The 26,388-nt window shown below is 38.5% G+C and overlaps 1 protein-coding gene across 1 annotated transcript; it reads left to right on the top strand.

Moving 5' to 3' along the window:
* Nucleotides 1-1,179: 1,179 nt before the first annotated feature.
* Nucleotides 1,180-26,388, top strand: SLC40A1 (solute carrier family 40 member 1). The gene is made up of 8 exons (XM_061185774.1): nucleotides 1,180-1,575; nucleotides 2,066-2,133; nucleotides 7,610-7,769; nucleotides 10,001-10,116; nucleotides 15,298-15,424; nucleotides 21,892-22,134; nucleotides 22,940-23,593; nucleotides 24,757-26,388. Exons 1-8 carry the CDS (start codon nucleotides 1,533-1,535, stop codon nucleotides 25,068-25,070), a joined length of 1,725 nt encoding a protein of 574 aa, XP_061041757.1. The 5' UTR covers nucleotides 1,180-1,532; the 3' UTR covers nucleotides 25,071-26,388.

Below are 26,388 nucleotides of genomic sequence, written 5' to 3'. Positions count from 1 at the left end.
TTTCACTACTGGGTGTCAGTCCGGCCTGTGCTCAGCGTGTGGAATCTCGTTGGAGTTTCAATGTGTAGGATCCAGTCCCCCGGTTTTGAGGAGATTGAGAAGGGTAAGGTAACCAGGGGGCTATAGGGACTCCAGGGGTTCTGGCACAGAGGTGGTAGGGGTGGAGGTGGAAAAGTCAAGGAAGGTTCAAGTCTGGTATTCTTCACAGTCGTTCACTCGCCCCTCCAGGAGGCCACCGAATGGCTTTATCTGGACAGGGACACAACTGGGATAACCGGTATTCCTGGTAACTGCCTGTGCGATACTAAGCCACTTGGAGGAGAGGTGGGGAAGGGACGCGTGGGTGCGGGCGAGGGCCAGAGGGCGCTGAGAGAGAAGGATGGTTGGTAAAGGAAACGCTTGGGCTGCTTCCTCCTGGTTGCATCTTCAGGAAGGATTTGGAGACCCTAGCTCTGGGCTAGAGCTGGGTGCCCGAGTCGCTGCGGGACTTAACCTTTCCAAGGCTCCGTTTACTCCTCTGAAGAGGGCTGAACTCTGATCTTTGCGCCCCTTCCTGCCCTTTGATTCTGGCTCTTTGAGGGAAGCCCCGCTATGCAGTCCTGGGAAGAAAAGACATTCTCTGCCGCAGGCGGGCCGGAATGGGAAGGCCAGGAAAGCGGCCACTGTGACACGGATTATATTTATTTAGATACCTATATTAAAAATGATTTTCGTTAACAAAACAAAACAAAAAGGATGTTCCCCCACCCCCAAGCCCGGGCTGGCGCTTTGCACGACGACCGTCGGCGGCCGCCCTCTCCCCGACTGGCCAGGCAGCTGGTGCGAAGAAGCGCGGCTCGGCCCCGGGCTTGCCGCTCGCCTCTCCCCGCCGCCCCGCCGGCTCGGCGCGCGGTCCTGCCCTTCCCGGCCGCCCGACCTCCCCGATCTCTAATCGCGGCCTCCCGGAGGGCGGAAAACCCGGCGAGCAGAGTTCATCCGGCGACTGTCGCCGCAGGCCCGCGGGTTGCTCGCGGCCAGTCGGACCCTTGCGCCGCGGGCGGGTGGCGACTCCTGGGAAGGGCGTGGAGGGCGGCAAGGCCCCTGACCTCGCGCTGCGGGGACGCCCAGATGGCCCAAAGAGGGAGGGGCGGCCCGAGCGGCGGCGGCCGGAGCTCCGCCCCAGGCCTCGTATAAGGGCCGGCCTGAGCCGGGCCCGAGGCGGCGGCGGTGGCAGTGGCGGCAGCACACACAGGACACCCGACGCGGCTCGGCCGGCCTGTTGAGCCTCCCACCCGCTTCCATAAGGCTTTGCCTTTCCAACTTCAGCTACAGTGTTAGCTAAGTTTGGAAAGAAGACCAAAAGAAGACCCCCGGGCCGTTTTCCTTTTGTTTTTTTTGTGTTTTTTTGCTATAGTCGTCGTCGGGGGCTTTTTGCACAGAGCTGTTGTGTTTTCAGCGGTGCTCTCTTCAGTTCCTTGCCCTCCTCTTAACAAGCACCTCAGCAGGAGCGGCAGCCGTAGCAGCAGAAGAGCAAGCGGGGGGCGCCTGGTGTCATGACCAGGGCAAGAGAGCAAAACCGCCTGGGAGGATGCTGTGGTGAGTGGACCAAACGCATGTGGTAGAAACAGGTTGCGCAGTGGAGACCGGCACCTCCACGCAGGTTTTGGAGGAATGTGGCTCAGCTGTTAACCAGTGTGATTAGTAGCTCGTTCGACTCATATTTTGGTGGGGGTTAAGAAAGAAAGGCATTTCAAGGTATGGGAAAAGGGGCGTGCACACAGGCAAGGATGGACAAGTAGACTGGGTAGTTTGGATTATCTTGTCAAAAATAAAATGGAGTTAAAGAATGTTGAATCAAGAGCTTTCTTCACTGTATGTGAAGTTACACAGTTATTGACCAAGAGGTCATGCTGAATTTTTCATCGACCCATCAATTTCTAGGTGACTTGATGAAATGTACATGGTTTGCCCCACAAAGTAGTTTTTAATAATTATGTTTAATAAGGACAAATGAGTAAGCATTCCAATCTCAGCTCACTCAAGTGACTAAATACGCTTTTTATCTACCTACTGCGTGTCTTTGCAGGATCCTTAGCAAACTACCTGATCTCTGCAAAATTCCTTCTCTACCTTGGTCATTCTCTATCTACATGGGTAAGTGAAAATCTACAGTAATTCTTACAACATACTTGCACAATTTCTTGTTTCTCTCATTTGGGCCAGTTGTATTAAGCCATCTTGCAGTTTTGTCATGCAGCTAAAGAAATAAATCAACCAAACACACATGCTCTAACGAAAAAGTTATTTTCACCAAAGATATTTTCCTATAGGTGTTAGTAAATGCTGTTAATTATTGAGCTATCATACTTTATGTAGACTGGCAGCTATCCAAAAACAGGATTAACAAGGACAGGACTATTTGCATTGTTTGTAAATTGTATTTTGCATTACAAGGGTTAATAAATGGTAATATCTGCTACTAAGAATGGATGGATGTCTCATGGACCTTCTATTTTTTCACATTTTAAGATATTTCTCTGTTTTCTTCTTTTGTTAAAATTATAAGTTCCAGCCTACTGCGCTGTGAAAATACAGTAGAATAGTGAAGTGACTGAGTTAGGCTAAAAATAGCATTCTAAGGTTAATTTAAATATAACTGACCCCAAGAACAAATATCTGAGTGATGAAAATTCTGGTCTTTTAAAATGTTATCTGTAGCTAGACATGTGTGGGGCATCTCAGTCTATCTTAAAAACCATCATCCAACGAAAATCGGCAACTGACTCATAATTCTCCCTCTGACTTCTTCCATGGTCTTGGAAGAGTCCCAGTGTTTCTGTGGGCCTGGATTCCTCCATCAACACTCCTCAACCCAAAAGAATAATCCCCAAAGGATGCTAGATGTGTATTTAATTTAATGATGATTAGAATCTTTTAAATTAAACAGTTGGTCTTATTGTTTAAAAGCAATAAACCTGCGTAAATTCTATTCATGCCTCATGTATGATATTTAATTTAAAAGAACCATAAGTAAGGGGAAAGAATTTTGAGAGTAAATTTTGTGAATGTTATTTTCTTTTTAAACTGGAAACTTCTTTTGGATCATTCTTAAGACATGAATGCAAACTATTGTATGAGGAAATCTGTACCCATGCCCTTGGGAAATTATTAAGCTAAGTTATCAGCTCTTTAAGAAATAGCAGTTCAAAGATGGCTTTTTTAGAAAGGCCAGCTTCTTTCTCCCCAGAGGCTTAGACAGGGATGACTCTGCAAATACATGTAAACAAGGTGGACTGGGCATGAGTTTCATTTCCAATAACTGATGATTTCTAAGTAGAAATTGAGTGAAACTACCCTTAATTAATTTAAATCCAATTAAATTGTTCTTCCAATTTAATTCAGTAAGTATTAAGTATTTTTTTTTTTTTTTTTTTTTTTTTTTTAGTATTAAGTATTTTTAAAAAACCCAATAAGTGATGGAGATAGTATCTGAAATTCTCACCTTGTGGTCTGGACCTATCTCTTAGGGGAAGAAGGTACCTAACTTACAAACACTGATTAAGTTTAAGGTTTATGCGACCTTTCGTTATTAGGTTGGCAGGTCAGATTTGCCAAAGGAGTGGAACTGTGATTGTTCCAGGAGGATCTTTTTTGTCATGAATGAAAAACACAAGAAAAGTGACAGATGCTTACTCCAGTCTTACAGTAAATTGAGCAAAAGGAGTTCTTGTGGGAAACTTGGATTAAAACAAAACAAAACAAAACACAGCAATTGTAGTCATGTAAGTTTTAGTGGATTTTCACTTATTGCAGAGGAGTGCAAAAGAGGAATGCTTTCTAATTCTATCTTTTGAGTTTTGTCTCCTGTTTGACACTTTGCCTGATTTTATTACAACAAAAGATGTCTGCTTATTTATTATATATGTATATACATACGTATACATGCCTATCTATGCATTACCCTACTGACTCTGTCAAATCATGGTTTCCTATACACTGAGTATAGAGGTGTTAGGGTAGAAGGTTATATTGCATTAGGTTTGTGTGAGGTTGAATGCTTTTTGTTTCTGACTTCATTTCTTTCTGCCAGTGGATCAATATATTTTACTCTATACCACTGGAATACAAAGTATGGTAAGAAGTGGATCCTGTCATCAAGGAGCTTATAATTCAGGTTGGGCTTTAAAAAAATATATCTAATTACAAAAAGATAACTAACAGTGTAAGGCAGTGAAAAAGGGTGGCCAGTGCTAAAATCTTATGAATTATGCTATGGACTGTCTCCATTTATATGCCATATGTCTGCATGGTGCCAGATCTTACTTCCTTGGGTTTCTGCTCATAGGTCTTTAACTACTTGATGCAAAATGCCACCTTCCTGCCCCACCCTACTGCATTTTTCCTCATAGCATTTATACCACCTGACCTATTCTAGATTTGTTTTTGGTCTCTGTTCACTGGGATGCAAGCAGCATGAAAGCATGAATCTTGATTTTGGCGCAGTGCTGAATTTCTAGTGCCTGCAGTATTGTTGGGTACATAGTAGCCTCTCAAAAAGTATTCAGTGCATTAATGACTGTGATCATTCATTCACAGACATTCATTTGGCCTTTGGCTCTCAGTGCACTGGAGATAGATGAACATGTAAACAAATCTTCAAAGTATGATGAGAGCTTGTGGGACGACAGGAAATGGACTTTAGGAAGGAATGGGTGGGTGGGCCTGAGATTGCACTTGGTCAGCCTTTACAGAGAGTTTACCTGATTCTTGGGCTTTGTGAGTGTAGAGTCTGTTACTTCTTAAAGCCTAAACCCTTTGGAAATTGGGGCAAGTGGAGCAGTTTTTGTTTGTTTGCCTATTTGTTTGTTTTTTAATTAATTAATTTATTTTAATTTTGGCTGCATTGGGTCTTTGTTGCTGCGCGCGGGCTTTCTCTAGTTGCGGCGAGGGGGGGCTACTCTTTGTTGCGATGCTCAGGCTTCTCATTGCAGTGGCTTCTCTTGTTGCAGAACACAGGCTCTAGGTGCGCGGGCTTCAGTCGTTGTGGCGTGTGGGCTCAGTAGTAGTGGCTTGCGGGAGCACGGGCTTAGTTGCTCTGTGGCATGTGGGATCTTCCCAGACCAGGGCTCAAACCTCTGTCCCCTGCATTGGCAGGTGGATTCTTAACCACTGAGCCACCAGGGAAGTCCCAAGTGGAGCAGTTTTATTCCTGTCCATCAAGGAGGAGGCGTGCCATACAGGAACAAGCAAGAGAGAAAACTTTCATTTCATAGCACTTGTTTCACGTTCTGCTTTAAAGCGAAAAAATAAAACAACAAAGAAAGAAAGAAGCACCTACTGTATAGCACAAGGAACTATATTCAATATCCTGTGATAAACCATAATGGAAAAGAATATGGAAAAGAGCACATAACTGAATCACTTTGCTGTACACCAGAAACTAACACAACACTGTAAATCAACTATACTTCAATAAAAATAAATTTTTTTAAAAAAGGAAGAAGCAATAGTAGTGGAATAATATTTCTTATTCTTTATGTTAAGAAAGAGGAAATTCACTCATGGAGGCAACCTATCATTTGAGGCATTTATATGTTTTTGTCTTTTCAGAGGAATAGAGATTAGGATAAAGTACCTCCCCTCGCCTCATGCCATTTTATTCTAATCAAATCTAAATTTGTTTCTCATGTTAAAGATTAAGAAAATAGCTTAATTTGTTTTTCTTATTGACATTTTTATCTTAATGTGTAAACTTGTCTTTTTATTGGTTTCAAACAAATTGTATGTGAATATATATTTTTAGTCATTTAGTACAATGGTATTTGAAATGTAATTCCAACTTAAATGGTAAAGATTTCTATTTTCAAAGCAAACTTTAAAAAGCTGTCCCAGAAATATGAATTATGGTACTGATTAAGCGTCAAACTTCTTGAACATTCATGGAGCAAATCTAATGTACCAGAACAATATAGTTCATAAATAAGTCTTATTCTATATTCATTTACAGCCGGGATCCACTGCATATCCACTCCTTTGTTGATTCCGCAGTTATTTGTTGTGTTTCTACTCTGGGCTGTGCACTGTGCTGAGGGTTGAGAGTGCAGAAGGTTCTAGAGCTCACATTCCAGACCATCGAGTGAGAATCAGTCTTTCAAGCATGGTATTTCCACTGGCTTCCAGTGTCTGTTTTAACATTTACTTGACCATGTTCACCCTATCCCTCAAGGCCCTAATCTTATGTTAATTTTAAATTGTGGTTCTAAACAATGTTCATAATCCTCTACACCAAAGTTTCTGTACCTTGGCACTATTGACATCTTGGGTTGGATAATTCTTTGTTGTGGGGGACTGTAGATGCCAGTAGTAAATCCACCCTTGCAGATGTGACAACCCAAAATAGCTCCAGACATTGCTTAGTGATCCCTAGAGGGTAAAATCACCCCCACTTGAGAAATACTGGTCTAGATGAAGTTTACTGTAAATGATTGCTACAGAATATGTGCATCAATTTAACTTTGGATGCATAAGATTGTTGTCTTGCCTTTATTAAATGTTTAAAAGCATTTGCCATACTAGGATAATACTTTGCTCCTTATACATTAAATTTTTCAGGAGGATGTTAAGAGACATTGGAAAGAACTAGGAGTGTAGTACTACTTCCAATCTATAAGGAGCCTAGCCTGGGAATTTAGTTTCCTGTAGTGATTTCTTACAGAGATAGGTTATGATAGAACATTGTTGTCCTGTTTTAGGTTAACCTTACAAGTCAGGGGTGGAGCCTAAAAGCTCATAACAAGGTCCATTATAGATTTCTTACACATTAATTTGCCTGACTCATTTAAAAGCTTCTGTTATTCCACATTTTGCAGCAATGAATTCCAAAATTCCCTATATACTCTGGAGTGAAGAAATATTATTTTTCCCCTTTTAAAACTCGTCTGTGTCGAAAATAACTACTGTGTCGAAAATAACTAAATAACTACTTATGTATTTATTTCTGACATCTTCATTCATATGGTACCAGAATTTGCACATATTAACTTCATCTTTCTGATTGTTCTGCTGTTTTATGACTTTGAAATTTATTTGTGAAAATAGAACATAGATTTTAGAATGTTAGGGGTAAAAGAAACTTGAGAGGTCATATAGTCCATTCTTACCATTTTACAAATTGGGAAACTGGCGCTTTCTTGACATTCAAGGCATAACTGATATTTGTAAACTATACTCGTTTCATTCTGGTTCAGTAGCAAACTCCTTTGTGCCTTTCAAATCAGGATAGGTAAACCCCAGGCCCGGGTAGAAACCTGATACAAAAAGGAACAGGTTTTATCTCAAAAAAACCTCCTTGGGCTTGGAAACTGTATTTTTTTCTAGAATGATAATGTTTGTTTCATTAACATCGTGCTTTTTTCAGGTTTACTTAGTATCTGGGCAAGAATATTTTCCATTGTGCCAGGACGAACAGTTTTAACACCTGACTACATTCAACCCATAGAGGAATTGTTGACTTTGAGAATCTCATAATGTAGCCGGAAAGTGCCCTTTTGTTAAGGAAGCAACTTCTTGAGTATAATTGACTAGCAACCTACAACATTTTATCAGAACCTTTTATTTTCTCTTATTCAAGGGGGATCGGATGTGGCACTTTGCAGTGTCTGTGTTTCTGGTAGAGCTCTATGGAAACAGCCTTCTCTTGACTGCAGTCTACGGGCTGGTGGTGGCAGGGTCTGTTCTGGTCCTAGGAGCCATCATTGGTGATTGGGTGGATAAGAATGCCAGACTTAAAGGTGAGTGGTGTTATAAAAGCCTTTGTGTTTGTGAGACGAGTGCCTGAGCTAGAGAGAAACCTCTGTGACTAACCCACTTTGCGTCTGCAGCTGCCACCTGAGTGATGGAGTGCTCAGTGACAGCACCTCTGCATGGAGGGTCCTGGGGCTCCTGCCCACAGTTGGGATGCCAGGATACTGAGTTTATAGATTTTTGTGGGGTATCTTTTTTGGCTGTTCATAAATTACAAATGTTAATGATTAACACCGTGGCACTTTTCTGCGAACCATGTTAAACATTAAGAGTTTACTTAACTCTGGCATCCTTTAACCATGACTTGCACTGGAGTTCATTTAATGTGACGTTCCTGGGACAGCTTTAACATCTATCCTCTGGGTTACTGTGTTTTATATAGGCAGGTGTGTAGGGGAAGTGAAAACAGTGGATTCGGAAAAGAATACCTGAGTCCGGATCACAGAGAGCTGAATTATACATTTTTGAAGAAAAAAGAAGAAATGATAATATATTGACATTTATTCTAGAGCATTAATACTGAAATCATTAAGTATTGTATAGGAAAGAGAGAAAGTGAATGAACAGTTTAATTATTCAGAATATAAGGGCAATTTGGATAATAATTCAGGGCAAAATTTTCCTGAGTTCCTCAGTTGATAATGCTAAGACCTGGCCATGTCTATCCTAGACCCGGGGGAAAGATTGAGGTATCTGTTTCTTTCAGTGCAGGATAACTGCCCCCGGATAGAGAGCAACTGGATTATCAAATTCTAGGACTTGATGCTATTAGTAAAATGGCCAAGATGGACATTTTTCTATTTTGAGAATCGATAGACCAAAACACATATAGAAAAGGGTTTTGTATCCTGGAAAAAAAACTTCCTACTTACTTACAACATTATACATAGGAACGTGGGAATGTTATACATAGAGACCTTTAACCTTATGACTGTTGAGCACTGAAATTGTAGTTTAGGATAGAATGTTGAGTTGGATGAAGAAGAGTGTGGTGGGATAGCAATCTTGCACTTACCCTATGTAATCAACTCATGTGACAACCTCCATGAAAATCTTCTTTGATGTCTCTAGGCTGAGTTAACCAGAGACACTTTTTTTTCCTGCACTCCCATGAAGCTTTGTTAATACCTCTGCTGTTGCACTTATGCTCTTATAATTATCCTTTCACATGTCTACCTTTCCTCTGGTCTGTGCGGTCCTGAAAGCCAAGAACCTCATTCGGTTGATATTTAATAGCCTTGTGCAATGAATGAACGAATTATATGTTGGGATTTTATTTCAAATTAATTTCAGAAAGCAGTTTGTTTTGTCTCAAGGCTTTGATATAATCTTCCAAGCCAGAATGAGCTTTACTGTCCTTAAAGGCAAGAGCTGTAATTATACCTTACATATACAACCCTCTGTATTTTTCAAAGTGCTTTCATAAGTATTTTATTTGAGCATCAAAATGACCCCGTAAAGTAAGGAAGGCAGGTGTGTATTATATCCTCACCTTATAGACACAGACATAAGAGATATTAAGTATTCTGCCCTAGATCGTCTTCCCTCTTGAGTGGTAGAGAAAAGACTACAAGGTGTCCTTACGTGGTATCCTAACCTGTCCTTATGCCAGCCCTTTATCTATATGGGTGCCTCAGTCTCAGAAAGTTGGCATTTTCTGTGAGAAAAGGTGTAGTTTAGAATTTCATAACAATGCAAATAGCTTTAGTAAAAGGAACACACTGCTGCTTTATTCTTGGCAGCTTTTAATATGTCCTTCCTATTTATCCATACGATCTTACCAAGTTCAGCCTGCCATCTAGGAGGTTATGGATTCCATGACCTCTTACTTAACCTCCTCCATAACCTCCTACATGTTCTTATTTTTGCCTAAGCTACAAAGGCCTGAGAGGTGGATCTTGTTTATGTAGTTAATATAGTTCTGTTTATGACAGTAAACTAAAGAGAATAAACTAAATGAAAATGTGGTCATTATGAATGGCTTCAACTAACAGGAAAAATCAGGGGTAGTTCTTTATTCTGTCTGCAAGTTTTACTGGTCTGATGTGATATGGTGGGCCCTACTGGAAATAGTTGAGGCAGGATTTACTTCAGGAATATTCTTATTTCTTGTAGTAATTTGCATATGCATTAATACAGTAGAACAGTGATGTATGGATAAAAACATCTCCTTTGAGATGTTTTGGTGTATGAACACTTGGTTTCTCTCTCTGTATAGTGGCCCAGACTTCACTGCTGATCCAGAATGTTTCAGTCATCCTGTGTGGAATCATCCTGATGATGGTTTTCTTACATAAAAAAGAGCTTCTGACCATGTACCATGGATGGGTTCTTGTAAGTTCTCAACAAGATTCTTGATGGTAGAAAATTGAATGTCTGTTAGTGGTAAAAGATGAAAACTCTTTGAGGGAGTGTCTTTTCACAAATAGGACCTGTTAATTTTTTTTTTTTAATAACTGTATATTTACAAATTTAAAGATACCAGAAATACATGGAAGTCAGAGAAAAAACCAGCATGGAAATTAGAACATGTTCAGAATGGAAAGATAATTTTTTAAATTTAAACATAGCATGTCAAAACCAGTAAGATACTTCTTTTTTTTTTTTTTTTGTAATACTTGAGAATAATTTTATTAGTAGTATTACTAAAGAACAGTGATTATTTTCAGTCTATAGTCAAAGTATTTCCTTCCCCTTTGTTGAATGATTATTGTGTATAAGTTGTATTAGATGCATTTGAATGATAGAAAAATGATTCAAGTGTGGATCCTGTAGGGAGATTAGATGTGACACATAATGACTATGATACATGGTAGCATGGTTAAGTGCCTTCAAGAAAAATGGAATTCTGGGTTGGCCATTTAGGTGGGCCTTGAAAATGGGATGTTATTCTCCCAAGATTTCATTATGAAATATTTCAAACATTCAGCAAACTTGGAAGAATTCTCCACTGAACACCCATATACCTACCACTTAGTTTCTACTTCTGCCATTTTATTATACTTGCTTTATCATATATTTATCCATTGGCACATCCATCTTCCCATCAATCCCTCTTAGTTTTTAAAATTTATTTTTGGAATGATGGACTGGCATTCATAAAGGCATGAAAATAGGGGAAGCACACTTTCTCTGAGTGATGGATGTATGCAACACACAGAGAAGCTTTGAAAAGTGTAGAAAGGAGAGTTTCTATTGTCAGACTGAACTTGGACTTTATATACATTATGAAAATAATATTGTGTTATAGACCAAGTTTTTCTATGAGAGTGTATGTTTGTTTTTATAATATAAGAAATTATAAAAATAGTATTACATTTTTCATTTTTTAAATGCAATTTCTCAGAGACATGTTCATGTGTAAATATAGAGCATGGAATGCAGTGTAAAGACAATGTGCTGCATTTGATTTAAAACTGATATACAGAATTTGGTAACGCAGGGAACAGATTACGTAATTGACTTAATGCGACTAGTAGACATTTATAAGATGTTTAGATTTTTGCTTGGTGTGTTCTTTTTTTTTTTTATAACAGCAGGTTCTTATTAGTTATCCATTTTATACATATTAGTGTATACATGTCAATCCCAATCTCCCAATTCATCACACCACCACCACCCCACCCACCGCCACCGCTTTCCCCCCTTGGTGTCCACGTTTGTTCTCTACATCTGTGTCTCAATTTCCGCCTGGCAAACCGGTTCATCTATACCATTTTCTAGGTTCCATATATCTGTGTTAATATACGATATTTGTTTTTCTCTTTCTGACTTACTTCACTCTGTATGACAGTCTCTAGATTCATCCATGTCTCTACAAATGACCCAATTTTGTTCCTTTTTATGGCTGAGTAATATTCCATTGTATATATGTACCACATCTTCTTTATCCATTCGTTTGTCGATGGGCATTTAGGTTGCTTCCGTGACCTGGCTATTGTAAATAGTGCTGCAATGCACATTGGGGTGCATGTGTCTTTTTGAATTATGGTTTTCTCTAGGTATATGCCCAGTAGTGGGATTGCTGGGTCATATGGCAATTCTATTTTTAGTTTTTTAAGGAACCTCCATACTGCTCTCCATAGTGGCTGTATCAATTTACATTCCCACCAACAGTGCAAGAGGGTTCTTCCCTTTTCTCCACACCCTCTCCAGCATTTGTTTGTAGATTTTCTGATGATGCCCATTCTAACTGGTGTGAGGTGATACCTCATTGTAGTTTTGATTTGCATTTCTCTAATAATTAGTGATGTTGAGCAGCTTTTCATGTGCTTCTTGGCCATCTGTATGTTTCTTCGGAGAAATGTCTATTTAGGCCTTCGGCCCATTTTTGGATTGGGTTGTTTTTTTTTTAATATTGAGCTGCCTGAGCTGTTTATATATTTTAGAGATTAATCCTTTGTCCATTGATTCGTTTGCAAATATTTTCTCCCATTCTGAGGGTTGTCTTTTCGTCTTGTTTATGGTTTCGTTTGCTTTGCAAAAGCTAGTAAGTTTCATTAGGTCCCATTTGTTTATTTTTGTTTTTATTTCCATTACTCTGGGAGGTGGATCAAAAAAGATCTTGCTGTGATTTATGTCAAAGAGTGTTCTTCCTAAGTTTTCCTCTAAGAGTTTTATAGTGTCCGGTCTTACATATAGGTCTCTAATCCATTTTGAGTTTATTTTTGTGTATGGTGTTAGGGAGTGTTCTAATTTCATTCTTTTACATGTAGCTGTCCAGTTTTCCCAACACCACTTATTGAAGAGACTGTCTTTTCTCCATTGTATATCCTTGCCTCCTTTGTCATAGATTAGTTGACCATAGGTGCGTGGGTTTATCTCTGGGCTTTCTATCCTGTTCCATTGATCTATGTTTCTGTTTTTGTGCCAGTACCATATTGTTTTGATTACTGTAGCTTTGTAGTATAGTCTGAAGTCAGGGAATCTGATTCCTCCAGCTCCGTTTTTTTCCCTCAAGACCGCTTTGGCTATTTGGGGTCTTTTGTGTCTTCATACAAATTTTAAGATTTTTTGTTCTAGTTCTGTAAAAAATGCCATTGGTAATTTGATAGGGATTGCATTCAATCTGTAGATTGCTTTGGGTAGTATAGTCATTTTCACAGTATTGATTCTTCCAATCCAAGAATATGGAATATCTCTCCATCTGTTGGTACCATCTTTAATTTCTTTCATCAGTGTCTTATAGTTTTCTGCATACAGGTCTTTTGTCTCCCTAGGTAGGTTTATTCCTAGGTATTTTATTCTTTTTGTTGCAATGGTAAATGGGAGTGTTTCCTTAATTTCTCTTTCAGATTTTTCATCGTTAGTGTATAGGAATGCAAGAGATTTCTGTGCATTAATTTTGTATCCTGCAACTTTACCAAATTCATTGATTAGCTCTAGTAGTTTTCTGGTAGCATCTTTAGGATTCTCTATGTATAGTATCATGTCATCTGCAAACAGTGACAGTTTTACTTCTTCTTTTCTAATTTGTATTCCTTTTATTTCTTTTTCTTCTCTGATTGCCATGGCTAGGACTTTCAAAACTATGTTGAATAATAGTGGTGAGGGTGGACATCCTTTTCTTGTTCCTGTTCTTAGAGGAAATGCTTTCAGTTTTTCACCATTGAGAATGATGTTTGCTGTGGGTTTGTCGTATATGGCCTTTATTATGTTGAGGTAGGTTCCCTCTATGCCCACTTTCTGGAGAGTTTCTATCATAAATGGGTGTTGAATTTTGTCAAAAGCTTTTTCTGCATCTATTGAGATGATCATATGGGTTTTTTCCTTCAATTTGTTAATATGGTGTATCACATTGATTGATTTGCGTATATTGAAGAATCCTTGCATTCCTGGGATAAACCCCACTTGATCATGGTATCCTTTTAATGTGTTGTTGGATTCTGTTTGTTAGTATTTTGTTGAGGAGTTTTGAATCTATATTCATCAGTGATATTGGTCTGTAATTTTCTTTTTTTGTAGTATCTTTGTCTGGTTTTGGTATCAGGGTGATGGTGGCCTCATAGAATGAGTTTGGGAGTGTTCCTTCCTCTGCAATTTTTTGGAAGAGTTTGAGAAGGATAGGTGTTAGTTCTTCTCTAAATGTTTGATAGAAATCACCTGTGAAGCCATCTGGTCCTGGATTTTGTTTGTTGGAAGATTTTTAGTCACAGTTTCAATTTCATTACTTGTGATTGGTCTGTTCATATTTTCTTTTTCTTCCTGGTTCAGTCTTGGAAGTTTATACCTTTCTAAGAATTAGGGCCTGTTAATTTTGATCTCTGTGTCTACTTTAATATCCCCTACCATTTTTGTCTTGTTTTGTTTTTTGGCCCTTAACAGGCATTCATTAAGTATTGTTTGAATTTAAATTTTGTTCTATTGGTTGTTTTCCTGTTTGTTTTGTTTTATTTTATTATGTATTTTTGGCTGCATTGGGTCTTTGTTGCTGTGCGCGGGCTTTCTGTAGTTGTGGAGAGCGGGGGCTACTCTTTGTTGTGGTGCACGGGCTTCTTATTGCGGTGGCTTCTCCTGTTGCAGAGCACAGGCTCTAGAGCGCAGGCTCAGTAGTTGTGGCACACGGGCTCAGTAGTTGTGGCTCATGGGCTGTAGAGCGCAGGCTCAGTAGTTGTGGCGCATGGGCTTAGTTGCTCCACGGCATGTGGGATCTTCCCAGACCAGAGCTCGAACCCGTGTCCCCTGCATTGGCAGGCAGATTCTTAACCACTGAGCCACCAGGGAAGCCCCTTCCTGTTTGTTTTTTAATGGCAGTTCTAAGAGTATTACATAATTCAGTTGCTAGTTTTAAGCTCATTAGTATTAACCTGTAATTTTTTCACACCATTTAAGAAATGGTATCCATATATACATATATATATATATATATATGTATATAAATCAGTCATGATTGTGTTCTTCTAATAATAAGTGGTATTTCTGTTTGAGGACATGGACTAGATAACTTCCCACACTCTGATTTCATGATACCTTGATGGAAAAGAGGAGAGAGATGGGTGTAGTGGAAAACAGTGAATTTGATGTTCCTGTTAAATCTTCTTAGGTATATTTGGATTGATATTGTAGAGTTTCAAAGCCAGGTAGGACAAGAAATCTTCTAGTCTATTGCCTTCATTTTGTTGATGAAAAAAGTAAGACAAAGTGATGTTAGCCGATTGCCCATTGTCATGCAACTGGAAAGTGTCAGAACTCTGATTTAAATTCAGGTCCTCTCACTTCCCCTTCACTGTTTTTTCCAAAGGACATATTTGTGGGGGAAATTAAAAACCACCCGAATGTTAACACTATGATAACTATGTCACATAAATGTGCATATGACTATTAAAATTTTTTGTATTATGCATACCACAGATGATACAGATTAGAAAGACATTATGCCCTTTAACTTGACCACTGGTGTTTATTGTTTCATGTGTACAAAGTAGAATGATTTCTTATTTAAACTATATTGTACAGTGAGGTAGGTACAGTATGGTAAAACTGACATTTTAATAATTTTTTCCTGTAATTCCTTAGACTTCATGCTATATCCTGATCATCACTATTGCAAATATTGCAAACCTGGCCAGTACTGCTACTGCAATCACAATCCAAAGGGATTGGATTGTTGTTGTTGCAGGAGACGACAGAAGCAAACTAGCAGGTAATTTGCTTTTCTCTTTCTACCAAATGGGTTTTATCAGGATTCACTTTAAATCAGTGGTAGTAAATGAGGCTTAAGCCTTTTTCTCCGAGTATTTTTTAAGAATAATAAATTGAAGTCATAGTCTTTTTCTTACAACATTATCTGTCTCAGTGCAAAGATTTACCTCACTGTTATGAAGCTAATTTATAGGATAGTGACCTTCTCTTTTATTCTGTGCAAACCTGGCAAATAGAAGAACATTTCTTTTGAGCTCTTTCTTTCAAATTCTGTTAACTGTTTCTAAATGTTTACTTAATACTTAGAACAGTGAAAATCTGACTTGTGATTTTATCAGTCATACTGTGGATATTATTACCAGTACTTACTGGTTATACTATGGATATTGTTTTTATCCAAACAAATGGAAACAACTTAATTCTAGGAGAGACTCTAGAAGTGAATTCCTTCAACTTTAAAGCCATAATTAGTAACTTTTATTACATTATGTATGTTGTAATGTAACTGCTATTATGAATACTAAAGAAATACAGGATAGAACATAGGTTTTTAAAAGCTTGCATCTTAGTTGTCCGTTGGAAACATATACAAGAGGAGCAAAGAAAGTCTGAAGAATGCTTACAAAGCAACACGTCCATTACATCAAGATTACTTGGGCTCAGAATAACCTACCTCACTCGATATTCCCCACCTGCCCCCTAATACAGCACCCAGACACAAATTGGATTGAAATTACACAGAGTAAAGGAGGAAGGGTACTCCTATCTACCTATCAGGTCAGCTGAGTCAACTCTGCTGGTCATTGAGATAATGGGTATCACAAACACATTTCCCAACCATCCTGACTGACAAGGAAACCATTCCTGATGACTTCAGTGGCTTATCAGGACACAGAGGCAAGATTGAGTACTGGGGTCAGCAAGCAACTTTGTTTGACTAGACACATGGTTTAAAAAAAAAAAAAAGGTAGAAAGGAGGTTGAGAGAAAGGGTACAAAATCTGTGGAAGGTCTAAATGAAGAAAATGAAGGATTTGCTTAAGTCATCACTTTGTGGTAGCAGTAATAATACTGCTCCAGATAGAAATACCACAATGATTTTAGAGGATGGTGAGTGTGGAAGATGAATTTAACACATGTGAGTCTGGATTGCAGGAAATTCTCTGTGGAGCTAAAGTAGTGATTCTCATTGATTTTTCTTCCTGTGATCAGTTACTAATAGGAAATAATTCCATCTCTCTTTTTTGTCACGTGGAATTAAAAGATAAGACTTTGTACTTTTTTTTTTTTTTTTTTGGTGTTTTTTCCCTGTTATTTACTTTCTCTTTTAGTGTGCAATTTTAAGGATGTAATACATGTCCATGTTTTAAAATTCAAAGGGCACAAAAAGGATATATTTTGAAAACAGATCACATATATATCTGTTGAAATGTATTTGGGGAAAAAAGTGGTTTTTAAGATGATTTTCTTACTCTTACCTGAATTTCGTAACTCATGTTGACTCTGTGATGTCTGTAGAGTCTGTAATTGAAAAAAAAAGCCCTGAGTAAAGAGAAAGTTACACTGACTCTTTAATTTGTGCTTAATATCCAAGTAAATAAATAACAAAAACAAAGATCCCACATAACTTTCTGGGATCTTTCTGACTACAAAGTGATATTCCAGAAAAATAACAAAAATATGACTGGCCATTTCTCAGCTGTCCTTCTTTATTTGAGGAATTATTGCAGAGTGGAAAAATCCAGGCTAACCAGTCTATTTTCTAACCTTCTGGAGTTTCTCAAATTTAAGAAAGGAAGTAAGCTGCCTGTTGAACTCTTGTCCACTGTGAATTAGCTTAGGAAGCAGTGCTGTTTCAAATCCAGCCCCTGGAACGGGTTAGTAGCCTAATGAAGGAAAACCTCCATGTTGTTTTTCCTCAGGTTTCAACCTCCATGTTTGTTTTAAAATTAATTAAAAACCATGCTTCAAAACAGGAAACAGAAACTTCTTCCATCCTGAGGGTCAGCAAGGCTCTAACCATGGGTTTTTGGTACCATTCCTGCTAGAAGGCAGAGTTATAGAACAGAAAAAAAGGAGGAGGGTAAAGGAAAAGTAGAAGAGAAATTTTTGAGGTTGCCAGCAAAGACTGTTAGAAACCAAGCAGGAGACAGGCAGGGCCGGCTGAACCGGTGGTGTGCGTTGTGAGGGCGGGGTGTGTGTGTGTTTGTGTGTGTGTGTGTGTGTGTGTGTGTGTGTGTGTGTGTGTGTGTGATGGGGGAGGGGTGTGCCCATAAAGAGGGAAGGTTGTGAGCTGGATGCTAATTGCTCCCATTTCCTCATCCCAATGTTTCTTGATTTGAGAGTAGTTTTTAAAATTGGAAGTTGTATCACCGAGGGTAAAGAACAAGAGAAATTTTCCCTGGAAGGTTGAAAAGTTTTATAACTCCAGTGGCATCAGGTCAAAATATAGCTGTTACCATCTAATTTAGACAGCTCCAGGAAAGATGCTCTTTTTCCACATAAATACTGTTAATTAATCTGTTAACTAATTTGTCTAGGTACTTGATTTAGTGTTTTATTAAAACATTCTTTTGAGCCATGACCCTTAACCTGTCAAACCTTTTTGAAACTCATTTCCTTTGCCTGAGTTTTTATTCCATCTGTTGTTTTATTTCCTTCTTCATTTCCTTTGTTAATCACTTTTTATTAATAGCTTCTGAGGTTTTTCTTGTCCACCATTCTAAAGAAACATCTGCTGGTTGGCTTGATCAAGTACGACAGATAACTTTCTTGTTTGAACTCTATTGACTGAAAATTGATTTCATGTTTGAGGTAGACAAACCTGCTAGCTACTATTTGCTCAGCAAATCTGTTTTTTATTATTATTCTATGAGATGTAATATACCTTTTATAATAGTAAGTAGTTACTGAATGTCATGCTCTGTGCCACAGCTGTAGCTGAAAACAGTTAAATTGGAATTAAATGAGCACAGATTTGTGTGTTTGCGTAAGAATAAATACAAACCTGCAAAAGGAATATGTTTGCACATTCAGAGGACCAATTCTTCTCTAGCCTGTTAACAGTAAAATGATTAGGTCTTTTTCAAAATTATTATTTCATTCATTCTGCTTCAGAAAAATAAAATCTGTTTTCTGACACTACATTACATCTGAACATTATTAGCTTCCTGAGATAGAAATTTCTAAATTCTAAATAAAAGATAGAAATTGGTGGCATTAGGAAGCTTCATGAGCACTTGAAAATGGAGGTAGTGAAAGATTAACAAATCATTTTAACTAAATTTTGTTTTTGTTCTGGGGCCTTCAGATCCAAGAGTATATTTTCATTAGTACTTGATTTTTGGATTCAGATTATTGAGTTATTTGGATCAATTCTACACTTCCCTGTTAGGAACTTATTAGTAGGGGCAGATGGAAGTTAATGAGGCCATGGCAAAAAACGGCTGTGTGTAAGATCAATGAAAACTGCCTTTGCCTCTCAAGTGAAAGGTGAAATATGTCAAAGTTCTCCTGTTATCATATAAGCATTCTGCACACATAGGACTAATTGGAAGGCAGTTGAGGACCAGGAAGAACTAGAGAAAGAATAATGGCAGTTTTCTATTAATGTACTTATTAGTCACGTACTGCTTTTCCCTTAAAGTGCTCCACATAATTGATGAGGACTTGTCTCAATAATTCTCACTCTACTCTGTGAGATAGAGAATGAGAAAGTAGGTTATTTTCTTGACTTCCTCTCCTTTATTCATCTTGTCCTCTACTCTGACTCAGCTACATTCCCATGGTCATACCCTAGACCTTGGTATTACCACTAAACCCTGGTATTACCACTAAACCCTCCCTTTTCATAATCTCAATCTCCAGCATCCAAGACTTGAACTATACCTCCTGTCTTTCCAGCTCACTCCTCCTGGTACCCCAGCCATGCACCAACCTAGTTGGCACCTACAAGCCATTAATTCCACTACCTTTTTACTGCTCATGACCTTTCTTGTCTCTCCTCCTTACCCATCTTAAATTCCAAGGTCAGTTGTTCCAACCATATGAATACCTCCTAGTGTATACCCTCAGCTCACTTGGCCTCCTCTCCTTTTGTCACTTTTCTTTCATAAGACCCTGCTTAAATCCAGTTCTCCACAGTAGCACATGGCTGGTAGAAAACGTACAACTTTGCTCTCTCTTAAAGCTCATGACCACTGGGTCCAAGTTGGCCCTTTCATGCTGCCAGATGATCATACTATTTTCTTTGGTCCCTTCCTTCTCCCACTTTCCTAAAGGACTGTTTCTCACGTTCTCCTTTCTCCTCATACATTCAGTACCTCCTCTCCCATCCTCACTTTCACTGATGACCTTGCTTTGTATTCTACTGAGAAAATGGAAAAATGAGAAGAGAACTTCCGTGTGCTCCCACCTTCACATCACTCTTCCTACTTGTACCTGAGGCCGTTTACGTGACCTACACTGTTGAATTGCTTGCGTTCCTAAGAACAACTCTGCCACTTGTGCAGTAGATTCAGATTCCATCCCTTCTCATCTACTGTATCATCTGCATCAGCATATAAACATGCTATAACTTTTCTCATCTTAAAAATCCCTGTCTTTACCCCTCTGTCACCCCATTTCTTTGTTCTTCTTTTGAACAAAACTTAACAAAGTGCTCACTCTTTCCAATTTCTTTCCTTGGTCAGGGCCTTGCTTTCCATAATGCCAGGGGGGCAACATTCACATTGTCAATCCAGGGTGTGCCACTCATTTAAAATATAATAGAAATGGTGTCCCCTGGAGTTGGCACCAATCTCTTAAACCAACTTCAATCAGGCATTTGCCCTTACTGCTCCACCAGAACAATTCTTTATGAGGTCCTCAATACCTTCCATGTGACCTCTCTAGAGCTGATTGTCAGTGCTCATCTTTCTTGACTTACCAGCATCACTTGCCAGTTGATTACTCCCCTCTCTTTGAAACACTGTTACCTCTTGACTTCTAGGACACCCTGCTCTCCTGTTTTTTCTCCTCTTTTGCTGATTCCTCCTCATCTTCCTGACCTCTGAACATTGGCATGCCCAGGACTCAGTCCTCAGACCTTGTCTCTTCTCATCTACCCTCACTCCCCTGGTGATCTCATCCAGTGTCATTGCTTCAAAAATCAAGCTGCCGATGACTCCCAAATCTGGCACATGCTTCTTCCCTAGACCCCAGACCTATATGACTAACTGTCTGCTTGACGGGGCCTCTTGTGTCAACATCTCTAGAACCAGATGCTTATTCTTTTGTCCAAAACCTGATTCTTCTAAAGTCTTGCCTTTCTCAATAAATGGAAACTCTGTCCTTCCGATAGTTGCTCAGGGTAAAAACTTTAATTCCTCTCTTTCTGTCACATAGCATATCTAATCTCTTTTCAAGGCTTCTTGATTCTACTTTAAAGTGCATCCAGTATCTATTTCTCCACTTCCATTGCTACTGTCCTGCTCCATGCCACGTCATCTCCCGCCTGTCTCCCTGCCTCTGCACTTGTCTGCACCCCTCCCCCTCCACACACACATACTTTACACTGTTTTCTCATTACAGCAGCCAAAATAAACCTTTAAAATATGTCCCGTGATACCACCTCTCTGTACTTTAACTTCCAAAGGCTTCCTGAGTCATTCAGTGTAAAAACTGAAGTTTGAGTAATAGACTAAGACCTTACATGATTGGGCCAATCTTCCCTCCTCTCTGACCGCATCTCTTCCTATCCTCTCCCTTCCTCATTCTGCTCCAGCCCTACTGGCGTCCTCGCTGTTCCTCTGGGCAAGCTCCTCCTGCCCCAGGACTTTTGCACTTCCCTTGGTCTGGAATTGTCTTTTCCCTGATACCTGCATGACTCACTCTTCTGCCTCCTGCTGCTTCACGCCTCTGCTGTGATGCTCTCTTTTTTTCAGTGAGTTCCTCCCTGACCTTGCCATATATAAAACTGAAATTTCCCCCTTCCCTTGAGCACTCTCTATGCCCTTTTTTTCTGCTTTATTTTTCACTACAATATTTCATGAATATCTGACATGCTCTATATTTATATGCTTGTTGATTTATTATTTTTGTTTTCCCTTGGGAGTGTAAACTTCATGAAGACAGGGAAGGATATTCTTCATTTTTTGTTATGGTGCCAGAATGGTGCCTAGCTCATAAGAGGCATTTAATAAATGCTTGTTGAAATAAATGAATGTAGAGTTACTATTGAATTCATTTTTTAAAAGCTAATGTCAGGCTCATTTATATAATCCCAAGGGAATCACGATTTTTGAGGCAAATTTAATATGACTTGATCCAAACAACAAATGATTTTCTAACAAAATGGTTTGCTTGCAGAATGCTTTTAGAAGTTTACATCTTAGGAGTCTACACTCTTAGTTGAGTTGTATTATGTAAGTGGGCAGTCTCTCTTTGATAGATTTGCACACTTATCTGCCTCTTTCGCCTACCTCTGTAGATATGAATGCTACAATACGAAGGATTGACCAGTTAACCAACATCTTGGCCCCCATGGCTGTAGGCCAGATTATGACATTTGGCTCCCCAGTCATTGGCTGTGGTTTCATTTCGGGATGGAATTTGGTATCCATGTGTGTGGAATACTTTCTGCTCTGGAAGGTTTATCAGAAAACCCCTGCTCTAGCTGTGAAAGCTGCTCCTAAAGAGGAAACTGAGTTGAAACAGCTGAATGTATACAAAGGTAAACTCAACAAAATGTTTAATCCCTTTATTCTTATTTTCAGACCTTAAATATTGGTTAAGACGGAAATAATTTTGAATTTATATCAGGTTTAGTTACCACTGAAGGCCTGCATGAGGTTAAATATATCAATGTGGTAATAAGTCAGAACCCAGGCTGTTGAGGGTCGGAGGAGCAACTCTGGGTTGAACCTCAAGGGGTTGGAATGGGACCCCTGACCCTTTTCCTTAACAGGAACAGCAGACACAGAGGGGCAATTCATTGAGGGAGGGCTGGGCAAAGTTGAGCCATAGGAATGGGAAGAACAGTGGGAGAAAGATAACAAGAGAATTCCTAGGAGTCTATAAAGAAGGGAGTTACATGCCATTTGTAAGACAGTGGAAGGGAGTGAGGACATGAGGTGGGCATTTTTCGAGAAGAGAAGAGGAAGTTGGGCTTCTGAACAAATGTAATCTTAAAAGGGTCCCAGAAAATAAGATTCTGTATTTCCCCAGACAATTATTATACATTATCTGATCTGTTTTCCTGCTATTTACTTTGGTGGGATTATAATTTCTGAGAGGGGAAGAGAGGAGGGGAGAAGTATCAATAGTATTTTGTTTCTTTAACATAAATACTTGGAGATTGTTCCTTGGCTGGAATTCTTAGATGAGTAAAAGAAAATACATTTTATATTGTAGTAGCCAAGGGTATCCATGGGTGATACCCTCCGTGGGTGAGGGAAAGGGGAGAAGAAAAAATACTAAGATAGTTGGCTTTTTCCCCCATGTCCCCTCCCTCAAATAATAATGTCTTTTATTAACAGAAACTGAGCCAAAACCCCTGGAGGGAACTCATCTAATGGGTGAGAAAGACCCTGACGTCCATGAACTTGAACATGAGCAAGAGCTAAGTTGTGCCTCCCAGATGGCTGAGCCCTTCCGCACCTTCCGAGATGGATGGGTCTCCTATTACAACCAGCCGGTGTTTCTGGCGGGCATGGGTCTTGCTTTCCTCTATATGACTGTCCTGGGCTTTGATTGCATCACTACAGGGTACGCCTACACTCAGGGGCTGAGCGGGTCCATCCTCAGTATTTTGATGGGAGCATCAGCCGTAACTGGAATAATGGGAACTGTGGCTTTTACGTGGCTACGTCGAAAATGTGGCCTGGTTCGGACTGGTCTGATCTCAGGATTTGCACAGCTTTCCTGTTTGATCTTGTGTATGATCTCCGTGTTCATGCCTGGAAGCCCCTTGGACTTGTCTGTTTCTCCTTTTGAAGATATCCGTTCTAGGTTCATTCAAACAGAACCACTTTCAATTACACCTACAAAAATATCTGAAATCATCTCTGCAACTGATATGCACATGTCAAACGGATCTGATCCTGCTAATATTGTCCCAGAGATGAGTCCTAAATCTGTGCCTATAATCTCTGTCAGTCTGCTGTTTGCAGGCGTCATTGCTGCTAGAATCGGTAAGAAATCTCTTTTTGTATATTAATGAACTAAAGTGTCTTTTTGCAATGTGGTTTCAGATAATTCAGCAGTAAGTGGTCTAAAATAATCCCTGAATGTTAATTTAAGCAAGATCCACTATTTATCCTTATGTATAATCCAGTCACTTATTATGAAATTTTTATTTTATAGTTTAAAAAATCTATATTTGTGTGTGTGTGTGTGTATGTATGTATACCTTCTTAAAACATGGTTAGGGCTTGAAAATTTTTACTAAATGGATATCTTACTCTTTTAAAGTAGTTTACTTAATTTTTCAAAAGATATTATCAATAATAATTATACTTTTAGTAATGTAGAGTCTTTATATTGCTATAACTTTACCAAAAGGACTGTAATTTAGCAAATATTTCAATGGGACAAGGTAAAAAAAAGGGTTTGGGGTTTAAATCAAAAAAAAAAATAAGACAGTAGTTAGAAAAAAAAAATCCTTCAAAGGTCTTCTCTAGCTGATATTTGTTTATTGTATACTTTGCCAAACAAATGGATTTTATAGCTCTGGAAGGAAACATAATGTAAAGACCTCTTACAAAGTAAAATTTAAGTAATCATTAATAGAGTACTGATGAATTATCTCTGCCTGAATTCATTCTTGAAATGAAACCATATTTATCCTGTGATACAAAGCAGTTCATTAATTTATCAAAGACATTAATATTTAAGCAAGACAGCTTTATTGTAGGGGCTTTAGAACCCAAACAGTAAATATATTAATGGTTTAAAGTTTCCTTACACTTTAACGATAACAATATATTAGGTCTACTCATTTTAAACTTTAAAAATACTAGTAATTTTAATAGGATTTATTATGTCTCTCTCTGATTTCAGAGTTTTGCTTTCATAGTATGAATAATCACAGAAAAACAGAATTAAGAAGTTTGTAGATTAGACTTATTTTTGTCTTGTGGCTGTAAAAACAATTTCTTGAAGCTACTAATAACTCAGTGTTTATTAATGAAAAATAATTCTCTAAGGCTAGGCTATGATAAATATACATATGGTGACTTTAAGGTAGTAGGGTTAAGTATGTATTTTGCACATGTCAACAGATTTTTAATCTATAAATCTGAAATGTACAGCTATAAGTTAAAATTAAGTTTCTAAAAAATATCTTTTATTATAGGTCTTTGGTCCTTTGATTTAACTGTGACACAGTTGCTGCAAGAAAATGTAGTTGAATCTGAGAGAGGCATTATAAATGGTGTACAGAACTCCATGAACTATCTTCTTGATCTTCTGCATTTCATCATGGTCATCCTGGCTCCAAATCCTGAAGCTTTTGGCTTGCTTGTATTGATTTCAGTCTCCTTTGTGGCAATGGGCCACATCATGTATTTCCGATTTGCCCAGAAAACTCTGGGCTCCCAACTTTTTGTCTGTGGTCATGGTGATAAAGAAGTTACAGATGCAAATCAAACTAATACATCGGATGTGTAAGACAGTTTAACTGTTGCTATCCCTGTTACTAGGTTATGTAGAGCACATGTTCCTATTTTGTACTTCAAAATTCCAAGAAATGGCTCGGTGTCTGTCTCTGGTTTTACCACAGCTATACCTTGAGGGCTAAAAGCTAGTTAGGAAACTTGAGCCAGCAGAAATGAGCTGGTTAATTTCCCTTATATTTAAGGGTGGAAAAAAAAATAGAGAAAGAAAAACTCAGTTTAAATATGGAGACTAAAATAGTAACACTGATTTTCCCTATTTCTCACGAGTAGGTAAAATTTTACATAAAAGAGTGATTAGTCATGTGAATTAAGTTATTCTTTGGCAGATTTTTATTACCTGTACTAGAATTCAGATATGTCAGTTTTCCCTAACACTCTTGTTCAAGTCTAGCTAATTTACTTTTTAAAAAAATCTTATTCTCAGTTATGTTATAAAAACAAATTCTCTTCCAAGTTTGAAGATTAAAATTTGATAACCAGTATTATCCTTATTGATCCTATTGATGTTAAGGGACTTTACCTCTATGTGGAAAAATGAAATACTTAACTAGAGTTCTCTAATAGGGTTTATGGTTTAACTTTAGAGACCACCTTTGTATTTTTCTTATCAGCTAGGGCAAAATATTGTATTAAGCATATGTAACACTTCATAAAATGGCTATTGTGTAAGCTGAAGATAGAAGCAAAGCTGTAGAGTAGATTTATAACACAGTGAATGCATGAGGACTTCAAACACGCCAGTGGTCCGGCCATAGAAACTAGAAGTTAAAAGTCACACGAAGGGCAAGATCTGGATTTAACTCACGTTGCTATCTTTAATGATCTCTGTCGTGGAATATGAGGGAATTAGCCTTCAGCCTGGGAAGTTAAATGTAGAAAGCAAGCCCAAACTTGGAAAGGTTTTGTTTTATAAATCATTTGATTTACTTTTAACATGCTTGGTAGAGCATTTTTACTTTTACTGTTTTGTACCCAGGAGTTATTTTTACCTAGTTGTAGAGCAAGACTGTTCATAAATGTATCCCTTTCAAACATCTTTGAGAAAAATGGAGGGAAAAAAACCCCTTTTATGTATATATTTTACAAGTAAAAACTGTTTTACAAGTCATTTTGCAACATGCCAGTACCAATGGGGTACTTTGCCTTAACTGTTCATGCACTTTCATGGAGACTGCAATACGTTGCTCTGAGCACTTTCTTTATCCTTGAGGTTTAATCTTTTTCTCCTTTCTATAGTATGACATAATGATTTGCTATGTTGTAAAATCTTTGTAAAATATTTCTGTATAAAAACATTTTAAAAAATCTTG

Source organism: Eubalaena glacialis, chromosome 1, assembly GCF_028564815.1.
Source record: "Eubalaena glacialis isolate mEubGla1 chromosome 1, mEubGla1.1.hap2.+ XY, whole genome shotgun sequence".
In the NCBI taxonomy this organism is placed as follows: domain Eukaryota; kingdom Metazoa; phylum Chordata; class Mammalia; order Artiodactyla; family Balaenidae; genus Eubalaena; species Eubalaena glacialis.
The sequence above is the reverse complement of the archived record's forward strand: the minus strand, read 5'-3'. Positions and strand labels throughout refer to the sequence as shown.